This window comes from Rhinoderma darwinii, chromosome 4, assembly GCF_050947455.1.
Source record: "Rhinoderma darwinii isolate aRhiDar2 chromosome 4, aRhiDar2.hap1, whole genome shotgun sequence".
In the NCBI taxonomy this organism is placed as follows: domain Eukaryota; kingdom Metazoa; phylum Chordata; class Amphibia; order Anura; family Rhinodermatidae; genus Rhinoderma; species Rhinoderma darwinii.
The window spans coordinates 231,451,964-231,471,270 of NC_134690.1; the positions used below are offsets into that span (position 1 = coordinate 231,451,964).

Here is a 19,307-nt window from a genome sequence, read left to right on the forward strand (position 1 = left end):
AAGATGGCGCCCCAGCACGACCGCGACCAGTCATTGTGAAGTACCTGGACTATGTGGATAAAACGAATGTATTACAGGCCTACCGAAGGTCATCGGCACAAGTGAGAGTGCGAGGCAGCAGAATCTTAATGTTTGGAGATTACTCGGCTGAGGTTACACGTAAGCGGCGGGCTTTTAGCACGGTGTGCTCTCTACTGGTCCAGAAACGCATTCGGTTCTCTTTGATGTTTCCCGCCATTCTCAGGATCTTCGAACCCGGTGGTGGGGTGGAATCGTTTTCTTCTCCAGGGGAGGCGGCTAAATTTGTGGAAAGCTTGTCCAAAGACAACAATGGTGATAGCCAGACACACAGGGACGGACTGCCTCACAGGGGACGTTCCAGAAACAGGAGTATCAGGAGAGGTCTCACCTCTTCTTCCCCGGATTGAAGGGAGCTGCCCAGGCGGTGATGAAAGGAGACTCATGTTATTTTAAGTCCCACATTGTTTGAGACAAAATTGTTATACCTATCGGTGCAGCGGAGGGTGAGGTTTACTGTTGTTAATGGCAGGGGAGGGCCCAGCTGAGTGAGGCTTGAGGAAATTTTTGCAAGGAGTCGGGTGGGAGTGTAAGGTGCTGTTGATACTTTCCGGGTATACAGGGAGTTCATGGTATACCAAGGGGTTTCTAGTGGTGGAATGTACAGAGATTTCACGCTAAAATGTGCGAAAAAAGAGAAGTCTGAAATTAGTAATGATCTGTTGTTGGGGGTTCAATTCTGTTTTATGTTTAGGGAGGGGGAAGGAGGGGGGGGAAACTGTCTCGGTGGATGAGGTTTGCTTTGCCATTACTGTGAGATGCCTAAGGTAATAACATGGAATGTGAAGGGGCTGCAGTCCCCACATAAACGCATGATGGTTCTTCGCCACCTGAAAAAGCTGAAAGCGGATATAGCGATTTTACAGGAAACCCATCTATTGGAACGTGATTTCCAGAGAATGAGTAAATTATGGGTGGGCACAGTAATGGGTTCTCCAGCAGTTAATGGCAAGGTGGGCGTCTTACTGCTCATACACAAAAGAATTGAATGTTCTGTGATTACTTATGAGCGGGATGAGGGGGGCAGATATTTGCATGTGATCTTAGAGGGCGCCATGGGGAGAGTGAGTCTGTACTGTATATATGCACCAAATGACAACAATCGGGTCTTTTTTAAATTTCTGGAAGGAAAACTTTTAGCGGATAAAGAACCTCAGATCCTGCTGGGAGGGGACCTTAACTCAGTCTTATGCACAACAGAGGATAGGAGAAGGGGAGATGGTAGGGTGTTGGTTGAAAGAACACACGATAAAGTCTTGGCCCCATTAATGTCTTCCACGGGCATGGTAGATGTATGGAGAACAAAATTTCCATTAGGTAGAGAATTCACTCATTATTCTCATGCGCATACCGCATGGTCGCGTATTGACTATTTTATGGCTTCTCCGGTGCTCCTCTCTAGGATCCTTAGTGCTCGAATAGAGGACTTGGTGATTTCAGATCATTCACCGGTTTCTCTGATCTTGGCAGATACATTTAAAAGGGGGTCGGATATATTGTGGAAATTTCCGTTGTTTCTGGCAACTGATGAATCCTTTCAATCATGCTTGAAGGGGTGGTTAGGGGAATATAGTCAGGAAAATCAAGCTCATAGAGAGAACAGCCACTTGTTTTGGGACACAGCCAAGGCAGTGCTGAGGGGGAGGATCATTGCTTATGTGGCGCCGCTTAAACGAAAAACCAACAAGCATTACAACGAGTCTAGTAGGAATCTTCGCATGAAATACACAGCGTACTTGGCAAATTCGACACTAGCGCTTAGGGGGGACTGGCTCACGGCTAAGGCAGAGTTTGAAAGGTGGCTGGATAAAAAAGAAAGGTTCCAGAGAGATCAAACAACTGCGCATTTTTTCAGATATGGGAACAAATCAGGCTCCCTGCTGGCCAAAATGGCGAAAGGACAATTTCGCCCGACTCACATAGGGGGGTTGAGAGATGGGAACGGGGAAGTACAGAAAGATCCAAAGATCGTCAATGATATACTGGGAGATTATTACACTGCGCTATATGCACAGGACAATTCGGAGAGGACTGAGGGGAGGGAGTTTCTGGATTCCTTAACGTTACCGTCTCTCTCGGACTCTGATAGAGAAGCATTAAATGCATTGATCACGGAACAAGAGATCATATCGACCATTAAATCATTGACGAATAACAAAGCGCCAGGGCCAGATGGATTTTCTAGTGATTTCTACAAACTTATGAGGGAGGAAGTCACGCCCATTTTATTGCCGGTGTATAATCATATGCTGTTAAATAAGGAGTTCTTGAAATCGGGCAATGTAGCTTATATCAAAGTCTTGTATAAGGAAGGGAAAGACCCGACTAACCCGGGGTCTTATCGACCAATCTCTTTGATAAATCAGTATGTTAAAATATTGTCGAAGATACTGGCAGACAGGTTGGCTATGTTTCTCCCGAATTTGATTGGGCCACACCAGGTGGGGTTTGTCAAGGGGAGGTCGGCGGTCAAAAACATACGCACGGTTTTGGCGGTACAAGACGCAATGAGGACTTCTAACATGGAGGGACATGATTCGCCAGCACTTTTAACGCTAGATGCCGAAAAGGCCTTCGATAATGTCCACTGGGATTGGCTGAGGTTAGTTCTAGATAGATTTGGGGTACAAGGATTGTTTAGGAATTACCTGGAAGCATTATATTCAGAACCTCTAGCTAGGGTGTTCACTGCAGGTTTTCTGTCAGCACCGATACATTTACAGAAGGGAACAAGGCAGGGATGCCCCCTGTCTCCGTTGCTGTTCGACTTGGCCTTGGAACCGCTAGCGAGACATCTTTTGTCCTCTAGGGATTTTGAAGGGATTATGGTTGGCAGTCAGGAGATCAAACTAACATGCTTTGCTGACGATCTTCTGTTGTTTCTGAGATCGCCTGGGGATCATTTGGGGGGAGTGCTGGAGAAGCTAAAATACTTTGGGTCATTCTCAGGCTATAAAGTCAATGCGCAAAAGAGTCAATTACTTTACTTGAAGGAATCAGGGGCAAGACCACCCTTGCAGGGTACGGTGGAAATAGCCAGATCTTATATCACATACCTGGGGATTAAAATAGGCAAATTTCCCTCTTCCCTCTATAAGCTAAATTATTCACCCTTGTTTGAAAAAATTCATAAGGAACTAAATCGATGGGAGTCATTGCCATTGTCGTTGTTTGGGAGAGCTGCTCTTTTAAAAATGATAAGCTTTGCTCGTCTGCTATATCCAATGCAAACCATACCCATATTGATCAAGCATCTAGATAACCAGAAATTACAGACAGCATTTTTACAATTCTTGTGGCAAAAGAAGAGACCTAGGATTGCATATAAAAAATTGGCTCTACCCAAAGTGGATGGAGGCATTCAGCTGCCACTTATACGATATTACAATTTAGCGGCCATCTGCAGGCATATAGGGGATTGGATACATAACACTAATATGTACTCCAATGTTCAGCTGGAGCAGGATTTGGCGGGATCGGTTCCGCTGCAGGCCCTGCTACATCTGCCGTATGCTCAACTGCCTAATAATGTTAAGTCAAGTCTGTTGCTGAAAGACACAATCGGTGCTTGGAAGGCGGTGCGGAAGCTTTTTGGTCTTCCGTATGGTCTTTCTAAATTCTGGCCGTTGTGGGATAACCCCATGTTCCCACAGGGGAGTCAGAATAAATTGTTTTCGCAGTGGAGAGATGAAGGGATCAATGTTCTGGGCCAACTCATGAATGTTGAGGAGGGGAGATGGCTTACGTGGCAGGAGGTCTCTAGCAAATATAATTTGAGGGGAAACCAGTATTTGCAATATGCTCAAGTAACAGGGTTATGTAAAACCAAAGTCTGCAATATTGATGGAGTGTAGATACGGGGAGCATTTGATGGGTTGGTGCCGCAGAGTGGTAAGGGGAGAAGTCTTGCAAGTTTATATGGTAAACTTCGGAATGCTCATCTTGATTCCTTTAGTACTTCTTGCTTTAGAACGTGGGAGGTGGAGCTGGAGGATCCAGAAATCGCCAGCAAAATTCGAGATGGATGGGAGAGGGTGAGGAAGGTCATGGTAAATGAACAGTGGCGTGAGATGCACTTCCGGCTTATGCACAGAGCGACATACGCCTTTAATTTATCATATAGGGACGCTCCAGCACACTATCTGCGTAGTTGTCCTAAATGCGACTTACACAAAGCTAATTTACTTCATGGGATGTGGTTGTGCCCACAAATTCGCACGTTTTGGGATCGGGCTCTACAATTTATTAAAGACACCTGGGGGGAAGAGGTGCACGCAAACCCACAGGCAGTGTTGTTTCACTATATCCCTTTGGATCCAGGGGGGGAGGGACCACCTATAGTGGCCCGGAAAGGAGTACATATGGCATTATTGGCTATCAAGAAGTGCATCTTGCGCCACTGGTTACAGGCATCGGTACCGGAAATTGCGGAGGTCGTGACCACTCTCAAGACTTTATTGGGATATGATAAAACGGACCTAGAAAGACACAAAGAAAGGTCTACAGAACAATTTTTAAAACTTGGCGTACATTCATCGAGCAGCATTATCCCACAGCAGAGATAGGGGTGTTCATGCGCACATTTCGACACACATCATGGTATAGTTCACAGAGTATCCAGGGCACGCTAGGCATTCTGGTGGCTAGTTAAGAAAATGTTCACCGAGATGGGGGAGAAGTTGGGGGGAGGGAAGGGAATTGTTGGCTTTGTTTTGTATTATCAATTACTTTGTAACTTAATGATGACAAGGAAAATGGAAAATAATTTTGAAGCTGGAACACATTGCTATTTGATGTACGTATTATTGTATGTGTGACACACATTGCATACTTGTAACTGTTCTGGCTTTGAATAAAAATATATTTGAAAAAAAAAAGAAAAAAACACTTTTTTCAAAATTATTAGTTTTTTTTGTTGCCATATTCTAAGAGTCAGAACTTTGATTTTTTTCTGCTGACAGCTGTATATGGGCTTATTTTTTGCGTATCAGTACTATTTTTGAGTACATATGACTTTTTGATCGCTTTTTCTCAAACATTTTTTAAGGCAGGGTGAATAGAAAACAGCAATTCTCGATTGTTTTTTATTTTATTTTTTACTGCGTTCGATGTGCGGGTTAAATAATGCAATAGTTTTATAGTTGGGGTCATTACGGACGTGGCAATATGAATTATGTGTAAGTGTATGTGCACACACAAAATCAAAAATGTCTGAAAATATGGAGCTGTTTTCAAGAAAACAGCCGTTTTTGGAGCTGTTTTTCTATAGAGTCAATGACAAACGGCTCCAAAAACTTCACAAGAAGTGGCCTGCAATTCTTTTTCGCGGCCATTTTTATACGCGGCCGTTTTGAAAAACGACCGCAAAAAAACGCTGCGTCTGAACAGAACGCCGTTTTTCCCATTGAAATCAATGGGCAGATGTTTGGAGGTGTTCCGGTTGAAAACACATTCCGTGTGAACATACCCTAACTATTTTACTTTTTTTTGTCTTTTCATAATAAAGCATTTTGTTATGGGAAAAAGTGAGGTTTTCTTTTTTTTTTACTTGGGATTTTTATTTATTATAAACTTTACTTATAGACTTTATTAAACTTTTTTTAACGTTTAATTTTAGTCCCACTAGGGGACTTATTTGACCGCTTTTATAATACACTGCAGTTTATTATTGCCCGTAAGGCTGAATGCACACGTTGCGTATTACGTGCGGATATTCCACGCAGATTTTCATGCGCTAAATCCGCAGCGTAATACAGTACCAGCAAAGTAAATAAAAAATTGACACATAAATTTACCTGTGGTGCGTATTTTAAATTCCGCAACATGTCAATTTATCTTGCATTTCCGCCTGCGAATTGTATCTGTCTAGTTTTAGAGAAAAACAAACCAAAATATGCAGCATAAAAACGCACCTACAGTATTTCCGCATCAAAATTGATAAACCCCTTGAAGGAAACCTTGTGGGGTCTACTTGTGTGAATGGGGTGTTTCTAATGTTTCAGCAGCATTAACACCCCCCAGAAAACAGTATGCTGCTATAAAATCAAATGCAAAATTCCTGGACCGAAAAGGCCGAAAAGCCTCCTCTTATGCCAAGCCCTGGCACATGCCCGCACAGCGAATAAAGCACACATATTTGGTATCCCCATGCACGGGAGAAGTGGAAGAATGTGAAAGGAGATGAATTTTGTCCGTGGTCCATACTGTGTGTGAAAAATGCTAGCATAAACTGAAGCAATTGCTAAATTCTTGATTTTTTTTTCCAATTTTGCCCACTTTAGAGAAAAAAATAAAAATGATACATACTGACAAATGCCACTAAAACAAAGCCCTATCTATCCTTTAAAAAGAGTGTAAAATTCAAAGATGAACTTTATTCACCTGCAGAGTTATAGTCATCTAAAGAAGCGCATAGCAAAATTGTGAAATTTGCTCTGGTCATTTAGCTGTAAAACAGCCTAGTCCTTAACCGGTTAAAGGGAGGTGTTATAATTTTTTTTTATTATTATTATTTTTTTATTGAATAAAACAGTGCATCAGTGTGTTTGGTGCAACTCTCCAAATACTTTTTATTAAAAATTATTTTTACTTTTTGAGATTCAGCTGCTTTATAGCCTGAATACAGAGCAGCAGTATCTAGAGCTAAAACCTGTATCCGTGAGGTCAGTGGCATTTCGGGTACAGTGTCAGCGGGTTGGGGGGGGGGGGGTTTAATTTCGTGTGAGGGAGAAGGAGGCCTAAGTTGTGTCAACAGCCCATGGTACACTTAATCCGCCACTGAGTAGTAGGTAGAACCGCTTTGAGCTTAGATTGCAAGCGTTCATTTTCATCCTCTAACAACGTTATACGTTGTTCTAGTTCACCTATTCTGGAGGTTATTTGCGCCAGGTCCGCATGCAGGCTGTCAGGGGCGGATTATAATAAGGGCAATCTGGGCATGTGCCCGGGGCCCGAGTCTGGAAGGGGGCCCAGTTCGCCCCGGTTCTCTCGTACGGCTGTTAAAATTACAGCCGGTTCAGAGAACCGGAGTGAAGCGTGACCGATTGTATCCGAATCTTTAGGATTCGGGTATAATTGCTTACATTAGCACTGGCGAGAAAAGGAACTATCCGTTCCCTTTCTCCCTTACTAATGACACAGTCGGAGCGATGATGTCATCACACCGACTGCACCGTTACAATGGATGACGCTGTCTGGTCTCTGACCAGTCCTGCGGGAACGGGGACAGGTGAGAATGTTTTGTTTTTTTCTCGGCAGCGTTGGGGACAATAGCTATCTAGCATTATCTAAAGTGGGCATTGTAACTGGCGCTATCTACAGGGGACATTATCTAAAGGGGGCATTGTGACTGGTTCTTTCTACAAGGGACATTATCTACAGTGGGCATTGTAACTGGCGCTATCTACAGGGCGCTATCTACTACTTTTACCTTAAGAGAAGGTAAATATATACAGTAAAAACTAAACCCAAAAAAACGTGGAGGAATCTCAGTTTTTTTTCCAATTCACCCATTATATGGTACTTTAAATGGTGCCAATAAAAACTACAACTCCTTCCGCAAAAAATAATCCTTCACACACCACTCCATTGACGTAAAAATAAAAAAGTTATAAAGCCCCTGACCGCTTTAGCGTCTCAAAATATTCTGCTTTTTCTCTTCTGTATGGCTCATTCTGCTTTTACAGCAAATTCAAAACTGTGCTAGATCTGTGCCCGCCTAAACAGAAATCTGCAAATATATACGGTACAGCGTCTTCAAAGTTCTGTCTTCAGAGTTCAGGGGGTGGGGCCCAGACTTGAAAAAGTGCCCACGTTCCGTGGTACCATTAATCCCTGCATGCTGTTAAGGGAAGTTTGAATCGTTGTTTCTAGCGCTTTTTGGAGGTCTGGAGCTATCCTTTTAGCTACCTCATGTGCCAGGGCCACATAATCAACAGGTGCAGGGGTAGGCACAAGTTCTGCACAATATACAGATGGGGAATGTGGCTGTTGCAAATCCTCCTCCTGCGAGTACAGCGGGGGGAGAAGTGGCGGGAATCACCGCCTTTTTAACTCCCTTTTCAGTGGCTGGCTCTGCGTCCTCAGAGGATGGTTTCTGTGCGCTCCGGAGGAGGTATCTCTCCATGCAGGCCGGTGTCTGTGACACAATGTTTTAAAGTTAGGGTATGTTCACACGGCCTATTTACGGACGTAATTCGGGCGTTTTGGCCCCGAATTACGTCTGAAAATAGCGCCTCAATAGCGCTGACAAACATCTGCCCATTGAAAGCAATGGGCAGACGTTTGTCTGTTCACACGAGGCGTATATTTACGCGCCGCTGTCAAATGACGGCGCGTAACTAGACGCCCGCGTCAAAGAAGTGACCTGTCACTTCTTTGGCCGTAATTGGAGCCGCTATTCATTGACTCCAATGAATAGCAGCGCTAATTACGGCCGTAATTGACGCGGCGTTCAAGCGCCTGCACATGCCGGTACGGCTGAAATTACGGGGATGTTTTCAGGCTGAAACATCCCCGTAATTTCAGCCGTTACGGACCCCCGCCGTGTGAACATACCCTTATGGTTGATTGATGTATATGCCAAAAGGACACTTCATTGGCATAAGTTTAAGTAATTGTAGTCCATAGACAAGTGTAAAGCTCAAGCGTAGTGTGAACAGAGCCTAAACAATGGATGTTTTTATTCTGGTTGCCAAAACTACAACCTGGCACATATTTTTATTTATATTTTCATATGCAAAAAACATTGACTTTCTTACTAAATAGAAAATATATTGTGTATTTTTAAATTAGTATGTGTAGTATATTCTAGAGGAGAAATTGTATTTTCATGTATATGTAGGTAACCAGAATCTTAATATTAATTGCTTACAACGTTGCATGCATTCAAGCAATTTACTTGAAAATGATGCAAAATAAACATAAGGTTTATATAACAAAATTATTCCTCATATTATGTTATGTGAGTTACGGAAACAGCCGAGCCCGCTTGCTTGTCTATTTCCGTAACTCCCATAGTGACGAATAGAGAGAGAGCTGTGCATATGCGCATCCACCTCTCCATTCATCCTCAGCCTGGAAGTGCTCAGCGGCTGCCTCCTAGGGGGTTGGTTGTTGACCCCTGTTCTTGATATAATTATGGGTTCCAGAGCTGGGACCCGCATCTATCAGACATTTATGCCATAGCCTATGGATATGCCATAAATGTTTCAGTTGGGAATGCTCCTTTAACGGTGTGTGTGGAAATGTAGACAGGTAGATAGGTAGTAATTATTTTAATATTTCAGAAAAAAAAACTTGGAATCTACGGTCTACCTCTGTAAACATCTAGATTTCTGTATGAATAGTATGTTTATCCTACTGTAAAAAACAGAGTTATGCACAACCTGGTGGTTAAAAGCAGTATTGCACTTTTTCCAAGCATGTATTGGCAGGTTTTTACCCCATTCACAAATACGGGTTTGATTGTGTATACACTTCCAGTCAAATGCATGGACTGTGTGCTCTGTTGCGGATTTTGTGCCATATTTTTACACCATATATGGCTGCACGCTATTGGTGTTATTTTGTACGGAGCCGTAATAGGGCTGCTAGAGAGGTCCATGGGACCTCTCCTTTATGGAGATTTTATACCGATTATATAAGGAGGCAAACAGAGGTTTTTTCTGTCAGGTTCCATACAAATTGTAGCAATGCTCCATGAGACAACATATATACTGAGTTTTTTTCCTCTAGAAGCATTTCTTACATGTCAAGTCTACTGAAGCCTGTATAGCAGTACACGGAGGTCGTGCAGGTCCGTGTTTGGGAGCCATAACTACACAGTGCTACAAGACAGTGCTCATCTGAATACTAAAAAGATCAGACTAATAATGGACAAGCTCAGATGATTTTTTCTGATGCACTGGGAAACAGCGAAGCAATATAAAAAATCATAGTTACAAATTCCTTTATTGATCTACAGTTTATATTACAGATTGGTTTGTACCAGAATTATTGTATTGTTGAAATGCAACACAAACGGTTACAGGATGCTCAGATTGGGTCCACCAAATAGTCAATTTATTAGCTATGTCTAAGGAATAACCTACTGACTATTAGCATAGTACTGTAAAACATTTGCACCTTTATTGTTGTTGTTTATTACTTCTTAATTAATCAATTAACCCCTTAATGACCAGGACATTTTGCGCACCAATGACCAAGGATTATTTTTTGTTTTCTTGCGGTCACATTCCAAGAGTCGTAACTCTTTTTTTATTCCGTCAACATAGCCGTATAAGGGCTTGTTTTTTGCGGAACGAGTTTTATTTTTCAATTGCACCATTTTTAGATGCTTATAATATATTGATTAACTTTTATTAACTTTATTTTAGGAGAGAATTGAAAATAAGCAGCTATTCCAGCAACGACTTTCACGTTATAAATTTACGCCGTTTACTATGCAGCGTAAATAACATAATAATTGTATTCGATGGGTCGGCACGATTATGGGGATACTAAATGTCTAAAGGTTTTATGTTTTCCTACGTTTGCACAATAGAAAACCCTTTTAGGGCATGACCACACATGGCGGAATTCCTCCGCAACTGTCCGCATCAATGCCGCACCTAATCCGGGTTGCGGATTACGGCTGCGGATCTGCACAAAATGTGCAGAAAATTGATGCGGACTAGCTGCTGCGGACTGCGGGAAAAGTGCTTCCCTTCTCTCTATCAGTGCAGGATAGAGAGAAGGGACAGCACTTTCCCTAGTGAAAGTAAAAGAAATTCATACTTACCGCCCGTTGTCTTTATGACGCGTCCCTCCTTCGGCATCCAGCCCGACCTCCCTGGATGACGCGCCAGTCCATGTGACCGCTGCAGCCTGTGCTTGGCCTGTGATTGGCTGCAGCCGTCACTTACACTGAAACGTCATCCTGGGAGGCCGGACTGGAGACAGAAACAGGGAGTTCTCGGTAAGTACGAACTTCATTTTTTTTTACAGATACATGTATATTGAGATCGGTAGTCACTGTCCCGGGTGCAGAAACAGTTACTGCCGATCGCTTAACTCTTTCAGCACCCTGGACAGTGACTATTTACTGACGTCTCCTAGCAACGCTCCCGTCATTACGGGAGCCCCATTGACTTCCTCAGTCTGGCTGTAGACCTAGAAATACATAGGTCCAGCCAGAATGAAGAAATGTCAAGTAAAAAAAGCAAGACGGATCCGCAGCACACATGACATGTGCATGACAGCTGCGGACTTCATTGCGGAACTTTGAATCTCCATTGAAGTCAATGGAGAAATTCCGCCATGAGTCCGCCACTGCTCCGCAACAGACAGAGCATGCTGCGGACACCAAATTCCGCTCCGCAGCCTATGCTCCGCAGCGGAATTGTACGCATCGTGTAAACGAACACTGCTAAATTAAAGTGAAAGTCAATGTAGAAACGGCTCCGCTGCGGATTAACGCTGCGGAGTGTCCGCAGCGGAATTTAAGTGCAATTCCGCCATGTGTGAACCCGCCCTTAGAAAAAAATAATTTGTTTTTGCATCGCCGCATTCCAAGAGCCGTAACATTTTTATTTTTCCGTCGGTGTGGCCGTATGTGGCCTTGATTTTTGTGGGGCAAGGTGTAGTTTTCATTGGTACTATTTTGGGGTACATGGGACTTATAGATTAACTTTTATTTTATTTTTTATGGGGGGAATGGGAGGAATAAAATAATTTTGTCGTTGTTCTTTGCGTTTTTTTACGCCGTTCATCACGCAGTTTAGTTAATGTGCTCATTTTATTATTTGATTCGAGTACGATTGTAGCGCTACCATGTATGTGTTATTTGTTTTGACACTTTTACTAAATAAAACCACTTTTTTGGGGAAAAACGTGGCTTTATTTTATTTTTACAGTAATCTATTTTTTTTTACATAAACTTTATTTACCTTTTTTACTTTTTCTTTTTTTGTCTCACTGGGGGACTTCACTTTGCGATCTTTAGATCACAAATATAATGCTTTGGAATACTTAGTATACCAAAGCATTATTGCCTGTCGGTGTAAAACTGACAGGCAATCTATTAGGCCATGCCACTGGCATGCCCTAATAGACAGTTGCTGAAGGCAGACCTGTGGGCCTTTGTTAGGCCCCGGCTGCCATGGAAACCCAACGGCGCTTCGTGATTTCTTTGCGGGGGCGCCGATGGGGTCACAGAGGGAGCTCCCTGACTCTGTAAAACACATTAGATGCCGCTGTTGCTATTGACAGTGGCATCTAATGGCTTAAACTGCCGGAATCAAAGAGCGCTTTGATTCCTGCAGTTGCAGCAGGTGCCAGGCTGTGTATAACAGCCGTGCTCCTGCCGCTGATCACGTGGGTACAGTGGCAGTAACCATGCGATCAGAGGACGGATGTATCCGTCCTTATGCGGGAACTAGCACGAGCATAGGACGGATATATCTGTCCTCTGTTGTAAAGGGGTTAAAAAAAACAAAAAACACACGCTACACACTTGGATGGGAGAATATGAACAAAAAACAAAACAAAAAGAGAAACAGAGGGAAACCTATTTACTTGTTTTGTTTGCAACTATGCATAAAAAAAATTATAACATTTTCATTACAAATATTATAAATAACTAAAGCCCGAGAACACTTTATCAATACATGCAAACGCTTTGTAATCAGAGCATGACGGCAATTCTACACAAAATCAAAATGCAAAAATTATAGACAATTTGAATTGGAAACATAATATGACATTTTGTAAGTGAAATTTACCAGATGTTTATTTAAAATTATAATTTTGACTTTGCATAAACATTAGGCATTGAAGTTATTAACTCTTGTAGAAGTTTAGTGGCTGTTTTGGCAGTTCCCCAGTGAATAGAGAACCCACCTCCACCATGACCATAGTTATGAATAACTGGAAGCTGTTGTCCATTTTTAATAAGTACGTCTTTTTCGATCCTTAAGGCTGAGCGAGTTGGTCTTAGGCCTGCCTTCTCTTGAATTACTGACACCCCATGCAGGGAAGGTTCCAGGTGACAACAACGATCTAGAATGCCTTTACTGGCCTGGGTATTTGGAAAGCAGTTCCAGTCACCCGTCTGCCTTGTTCCTCCAAGAGTAACACCAGATATTCCAGGGTAAATGTAAGTGTTCCCGTCACCATCTCTAATTAAATGTTTGATCCAGGGAGCCTTGACCTCCAGCACTTGTCCTTTGACAGGATATATAGAATGGTCACCAAACAAATCCCGTGAGCCTAGACCTGAGCAGTTCACAACCACATCATATGTACCGTGTAGATCCCAAACATTGCTTACTTTCCTGCTTTCCAAATATCCTCCATTATTTTTAAATCTTTAATCAGAAACAGAGAAACAGAAAGAGTAGAAATGATGAAATATTCAATATCACTAAATATGTACATTTTAAAAACTAGATTTTAGGATATCCTGAAGCCACTATGTGTCACTGCTGCCTTTCGCAACACATTATAAAGACAGTCTTTGCCTAAATTTTAATAGGTCCCTAAACCTAAAGTATATCTTATCTACATTTGCTGTGCAGTTAAGTGTGAGTTTTTCATCTGTAATTTACCCTATCAATTTTTTTTCGACCAGAATAAAAAAATTCGATCCAATTTTATTCCAATTTCAATAAATAGTGACAAAATAAAGGTAATTGCTGACAGACAAAATCATCCTGAACACATGTTAAAATGTAGAGAAATAAGTAGATTAAAGCCTCAAGCACACGGGTACAACTTCTAAGTGTCTTTTTACACGGGCCAACGATTGGGCAAACGCTCGTTCATCGGCTGATCGTATCGTTTATGCAGCAAGAAATATTATCGTTGTCAGCAGCACATCTCCCTGTGTATACAGGGAGATTTGCTGCCGATATGATAGAAATTTATTGGAATCAGCGATCGTAGAAAAGAACGCTCGTCTGCATACATTACTGATCATTGCTCCTTTTGAAGTGAGCAAACAAGCGCTGATCAACAAGCTGTCTCGTTGATCAGTGCTCGTTTTCACGGCCCATATCAGACGGTGTAAGAGGGCCCTAAGTATTTCACTACCTTAATACAGCACCCATAGTAGTCTAATGTGCCCTACTGTACCTCTGTATGCTTCCAGTTATATACAGAGGCATACAGAGATTTTTTTGTTTGTTGAATTCATAACGAATCCGACAGAAGAAAGATTGTGGCATTCCCCATTAGATGCCATATCTGAGGGGAAACTTCTAGGGGACAAAAACTTCATATTACAGTACTGTACAGAAGAACCAGACAGCGGCATAAGGAGTGCCTATAGATCTGCAATATGGAACCATAGGGACTCCATGTGCCGCTGTACAGGGCTCCTTTCACATGGCTGTGTTGCAGCGATATGTATTTGTGGTCTGTGTTCTTTGTTGCTAAATCAGGGATTGGATAAAGAAAGGCATGCACAAGGCAAACATCATTATTTTGTGACTTTGGCAGAAGCCATTAATAACTGTCAGAACAGTTATATATATTTTTTAGATTTACTGTTTCCCAATTAACACATAAGGGCATATAACCAAGTTTGGGTAACATATGTACTTCCCTGAAATAGATAAAAAAAGTTATATATGTGTATATATATATATATACACACACACACACACACACACACACACACACACACACACACACACACACACACACACACACATACACACACATACACACACACACACACACACACACACACCTTTTCTCCATCCATGGTAAATATTGTGAAGCCTGGCATTTTAATGTTGTGAAAGCCTGACCAAAGGTGTGAGATGGGAATTTTGACAGCTCTGCCTCATTCATTATGCGGAAGCCTAGGACAACTTGCCACCAAAATGGGTAGGTTTCTTTAGGGGCGGACTTGAATATCTGCCATCTAATAAAAATAAAAGAACATGTTAAACCAAAGACAATGTAAATTAATAAACTAACGATTAACAATAGTTATCAAGCAGATAACTCAAGACTACAGCCTATTCTATAAATATAAAAATATAGTCAGTAGGCTTATAAATGCCAAATCTTTAGAAGGAGAATCATGGCATTAGCATAGAGAGCACTATATTTCTACACTGTACTGTAGTCAAATTATTTTTATATTTTACGGTATAGATATGTATATATATATATATATATATATATATATATATATATATATATATATATATATATATATAAATAGAATCCAAAAATCAGGCAGCACTCCAAGGTATAAGCAAGGTAGAAAAAGGTGCTTTATTGGTCCATATACACACGACGTTTCAGCTCAACACAGGAGCCTTTCTCAAGAAAGGCTTGAGAAAGGCTCCTGTGTTGAGCTGAAACGTCGTGTGTATATGGACCAATAAAGCACCTTTTTCTACCTTGCTTATACCTTGGAGTGCTGCCTGATTTTTGGATTCTACTACAGCAGGTCTGTTAGCCCTGACCTGGGCAGGTCGGCACCCACCTACGATTTACAAGGCTGTGCGGTTGACATTGTATTTGGACTTTTATATATATATATATATATATATATATATATATATATATATATATATATATATATATCCCCGGAATCGTACTGACCTGCAGAATAAAGTTAACATGTAATTTATAATGTATGGTGAACGCTGTATAAAAAAACGATGCCAGAATTACTGTTTTTTTGGTCATCTTGCCTCCCAAATAATAGGATAAAAAGTGATCAAAATATTGCATGTACCCCAAAATGGTGCTAATAATAGCTACAGCTCGTCCCGCAAAAAAAACAGCCCTCATTCCACTACGTTTATGAAAAAATAAAATTAGTTAAGGCTCCAAAAACTCAGGAAATAAAAATGATGCAGTTGTGCAGGCCCTAGGGGAACATTCCTTCTGTTTCAAGAGGCAATTTATTAAGGCCCTAAAATTAGGGAACCAAGAAGGGGAGGACCCAAACATATCTGCTGGAAGCGAGGGTGCCCGCATTTATACCAGGACAACACTTCCCAGCAAAATTCCCCAAACTGCAAAGGTTCAGAGTGTGTACCAAAACCACTATCATGTGCATAAAGGATTGCTTCACAGCGTAACAAATATCTATGGATTATTGTATTGGTTTTTTTACCCCATTATTATACCACCTGACTATGCCCCTGATGTACTCTACCCAGCTTACATGTGCCCCCACATTATAAACTGAAATACCAGTAAAGCTCCAAACAAAACTACTACAAAGCAAAATCTAAGCTTCAAAAGCCAAATGGTGCTCCCTCCCTTCTGAGCCCTGCACCCTGCCCAAACAGCAGTTTACTTCCACATATATGGCATAACATACCCGGGAGAACCCTTTTAACAATTTTGGGTGTGTGTGTCTCCAGTGGCATAAGCTGGGCATGACATGTTTGACACTGAAATGTCATATCTGGGGAAAAATTTTAATTTTTACTTTGCACCATCCGCAGAGCCATCATTCATGGAAAAGATCTGTGGGGTGAAAATGCTCACTACACCCTTTAATAAATGCCTTGAGGGGTGTATTTTCCAAAATGGGGTCACTTCTCAAGGGATTCTTTTATTATTTCACATCAGAGCCCTGCAATTGTGAACCAATACTTTGTAAGTTGCCAAATTAGGCTTCAATTTGCATGGTACTCTTTCACTCCTGAGCCCTGTCGAATGTCCAGGCAAAAGATTAGTGCCGATTGTAGAGTAATTCTAAAACCGGGAAACACAGCATAATAATTCGAGAGCTATCTTGTTATGGTGGCACAAGCTGGGCACCACATATTGGCATATCTATGGAAAAAAATCTAATTTTCGCTCTGCAACATCGTGTGCACACTAATTTATGCAAAACACCTGGCGGTTAACATGCTCACTCCACCCCTAGGTCAATACCTTGAGGGGTGTAGTTTCCAAAATGGGGTCACTTCTGGGGGTTTTCACGGTTTTGGTACCACAGGGGCTTTGCAAATGCTACATAGCAACCAGAAACCAATCCAGCAAAATCTGCACTCCAAAAGCGAAATGGCGCTCCTTCCCTTCTGAGCCTTGCCATGTGTCCTAACAGCAGTTTATGACCCCATATGGGATATTGCCGTACTCGGGAGAAATAGCTTTACAAATGTTGGGGTGTTTTTTCTCCTTTTTGTTTGAGAAAATTTTTGAGCTAAAGCTACATCTTATTGCCCAATTCAAATAAAATCTATGAAACATCTGTGGGGTCAAAATGCTCACTACACCCCCAGATTAATTCCTCAAGTGGTGTCGTTTCCCAAATTGAGTCACTTTTGGGTAGTTTGTACCTTAGGGGCCTTGCAAAAGCGACATGGTGTCAAGAAACCAATCCAGCAAAATCTGTGCTCTAAAAGCCAAATGGCGTTTTTTCTCTTCTGATCCTTGCCATGTGCCCAAACAGCAGTTTATGACCACATATGGGGTATTTCCATACTCCAGAGATGTTGCTTTGCAAATGTTGGGGTTCTTTTTTTCCTTTATTTGTTGAGAAAATGAAAAATTTTGAGCTAAAGCTACATCTTATTTTTATTTTCACTGCCCAATTCTAATAAAATCTATGAAACACTTGTAGGGTCAAAATGCTCACTACACCCCTAGATGAATTCCTCAAGGGGTGTAGTTTCCAAAATGTGGCCACTTGTGGAGGGTTTCCACTGTTTTGTCCCCTCAGGGGCCTTGCAAATGCGTCATGGCCTCCGCAAACCATTCCTGCTAAATTTGAGCTCCAAAAGCCAAATGGCGCTCTTTTACTTCTAAGCCCTGCTGTGTTTCCAAATGTTGTGCAGCTTTTACTCCTTTAGTCCTTGTGGAAACGAGAAAAAAATTGCTAAACCTACATTTTCTTCGAAAGAACGTTGATTTTCATTTTCACGGCCTACTTCCAATAATTTCTGCAATAAACCTTTTGGGTTAAAATGCTCACTATACCCCTAGATAATTTACTTGAGGGGTGCAGTTTCCCAAATGGGTTCACTTTTGGGGGATTTCCCTGGTTGCTTTAATAATGGCCTTCAGCTTGTCTGCATTGTTGGGTCTGGTGTCTCTCATCTTCCTCTTGACAATACCCAATAGATTCTCTATGGGGTTTAGGTCAGGCGAGTTTGCTGGCCAATCAACCACAGTGATACTGTGGTTATTAAACCAGGTATTGGTACTTTTGTCATTTTGGGCAGGTGCCAAGTCCTGCTGGAAAATGAAATCAGAATCTCCATAAAGCTTGTAAGCAGAGGAAATCATGAAGTGCTCTAAAATTTTCTGGTAGATGGCTGCATTGACTCTGGACTTGATATAACACAGTGGACCAACACCAGCAGATAACATGGCTCCCCAAACCATCACTGACTGTGGAAACTTCACACTGGACCGCAAGCAACTTGAATTGAGTGCCTCTCCACTCTTCCTCCAGACTCTGGGACCTTGATTTCCCAATGAAATGCAAAATTGACTTTAATCTGAAAACAGGACTTTGGACCACTGAGCAACAGACCAGTCCTTTTTAAAGGCTTAGGAAACCTTTGCAGGTGTTTTGTGTTGATTAGCTGTTTAGAGTGTGATATCATGAGTCTACAATCTTGAACTTTTACACAATATTAAAATTTTCTGAGAGACTAAATTTTGGGTTTTCATTAACTGTTAGCCACAACCATCAACATTAAAAGAAAAAAAAATGCAGGAAATAGGTCACTCTGTGTGTAATGGATCTATATAATATATGAGTATCACTTTTTGAATTCAATTACTGAAATAAATTAACTTTTTGATGATAGTCTAATTCATTGAGAAGGACTAGAATATTCTAATAAAAAGGAGGCCCAAAATCCACTAGGTACTCCTTTGCTTCTGAGGCCTGTGCTTCAGTCCATAAGCACACAAGGGCCACATGTGGGATATTTCCTAAAACTGCAGAACCTGGGCAATAAATATTGACTTGCGTTACTCTGGTAAAACTTTCTGTGTTACAAAAAAAATGGATTAAAATTGAATTTCTGCAAAAAAACATTTAATTTGTAAATTTCACCTCTACTTTGCTTTAATTCCTGTGAAACGTCTAAAGGGTTAAGACACTTTCTAAATGCTGTTTAGAATACTTTGAGGGGTGAAGTTTTTAAAATGGGGTGATTTATTGTGGGTTTCTAATATATAAGGCCCTAAAAAGCCACTTCACAACTGAACTGGTCCCTGAAAAAATAACCTTTTGAAATTTTCATGAAAATGTG

General features: G+C 41.4%; 1 protein-coding gene across 3 annotated transcripts in view; it reads right to left on the reverse strand.

The window, feature by feature from the left end:
• Window positions 1-12,658: 12,658 nt before the first annotated feature.
• Window positions 12,659-19,307, reverse strand: part of DDO (D-aspartate oxidase) — a 75,106-nt gene continuing 68,457 nt past the window's right edge. The window contains exons 4-5 of one of the 3 annotated variants that reach the window (XM_075864225.1): window positions 14,810-14,986; window positions 12,660-13,424 (exon numbers count right to left, since the gene is read on the reverse strand). In XM_075864225.1, the coding sequence (XP_075720340.1) occupies window positions 12,857-13,424; window positions 14,810-14,986 (745 nt within the window). In that variant the 3' untranslated portion in view covers window positions 12,660-12,856. Of the gene's footprint in view, window positions 13,425-14,809; window positions 14,987-19,307 lie in introns of all 3 variants that reach the window. The other 2 variants (XM_075864227.1, XM_075864226.1) reach the window with 2 other exon arrangements.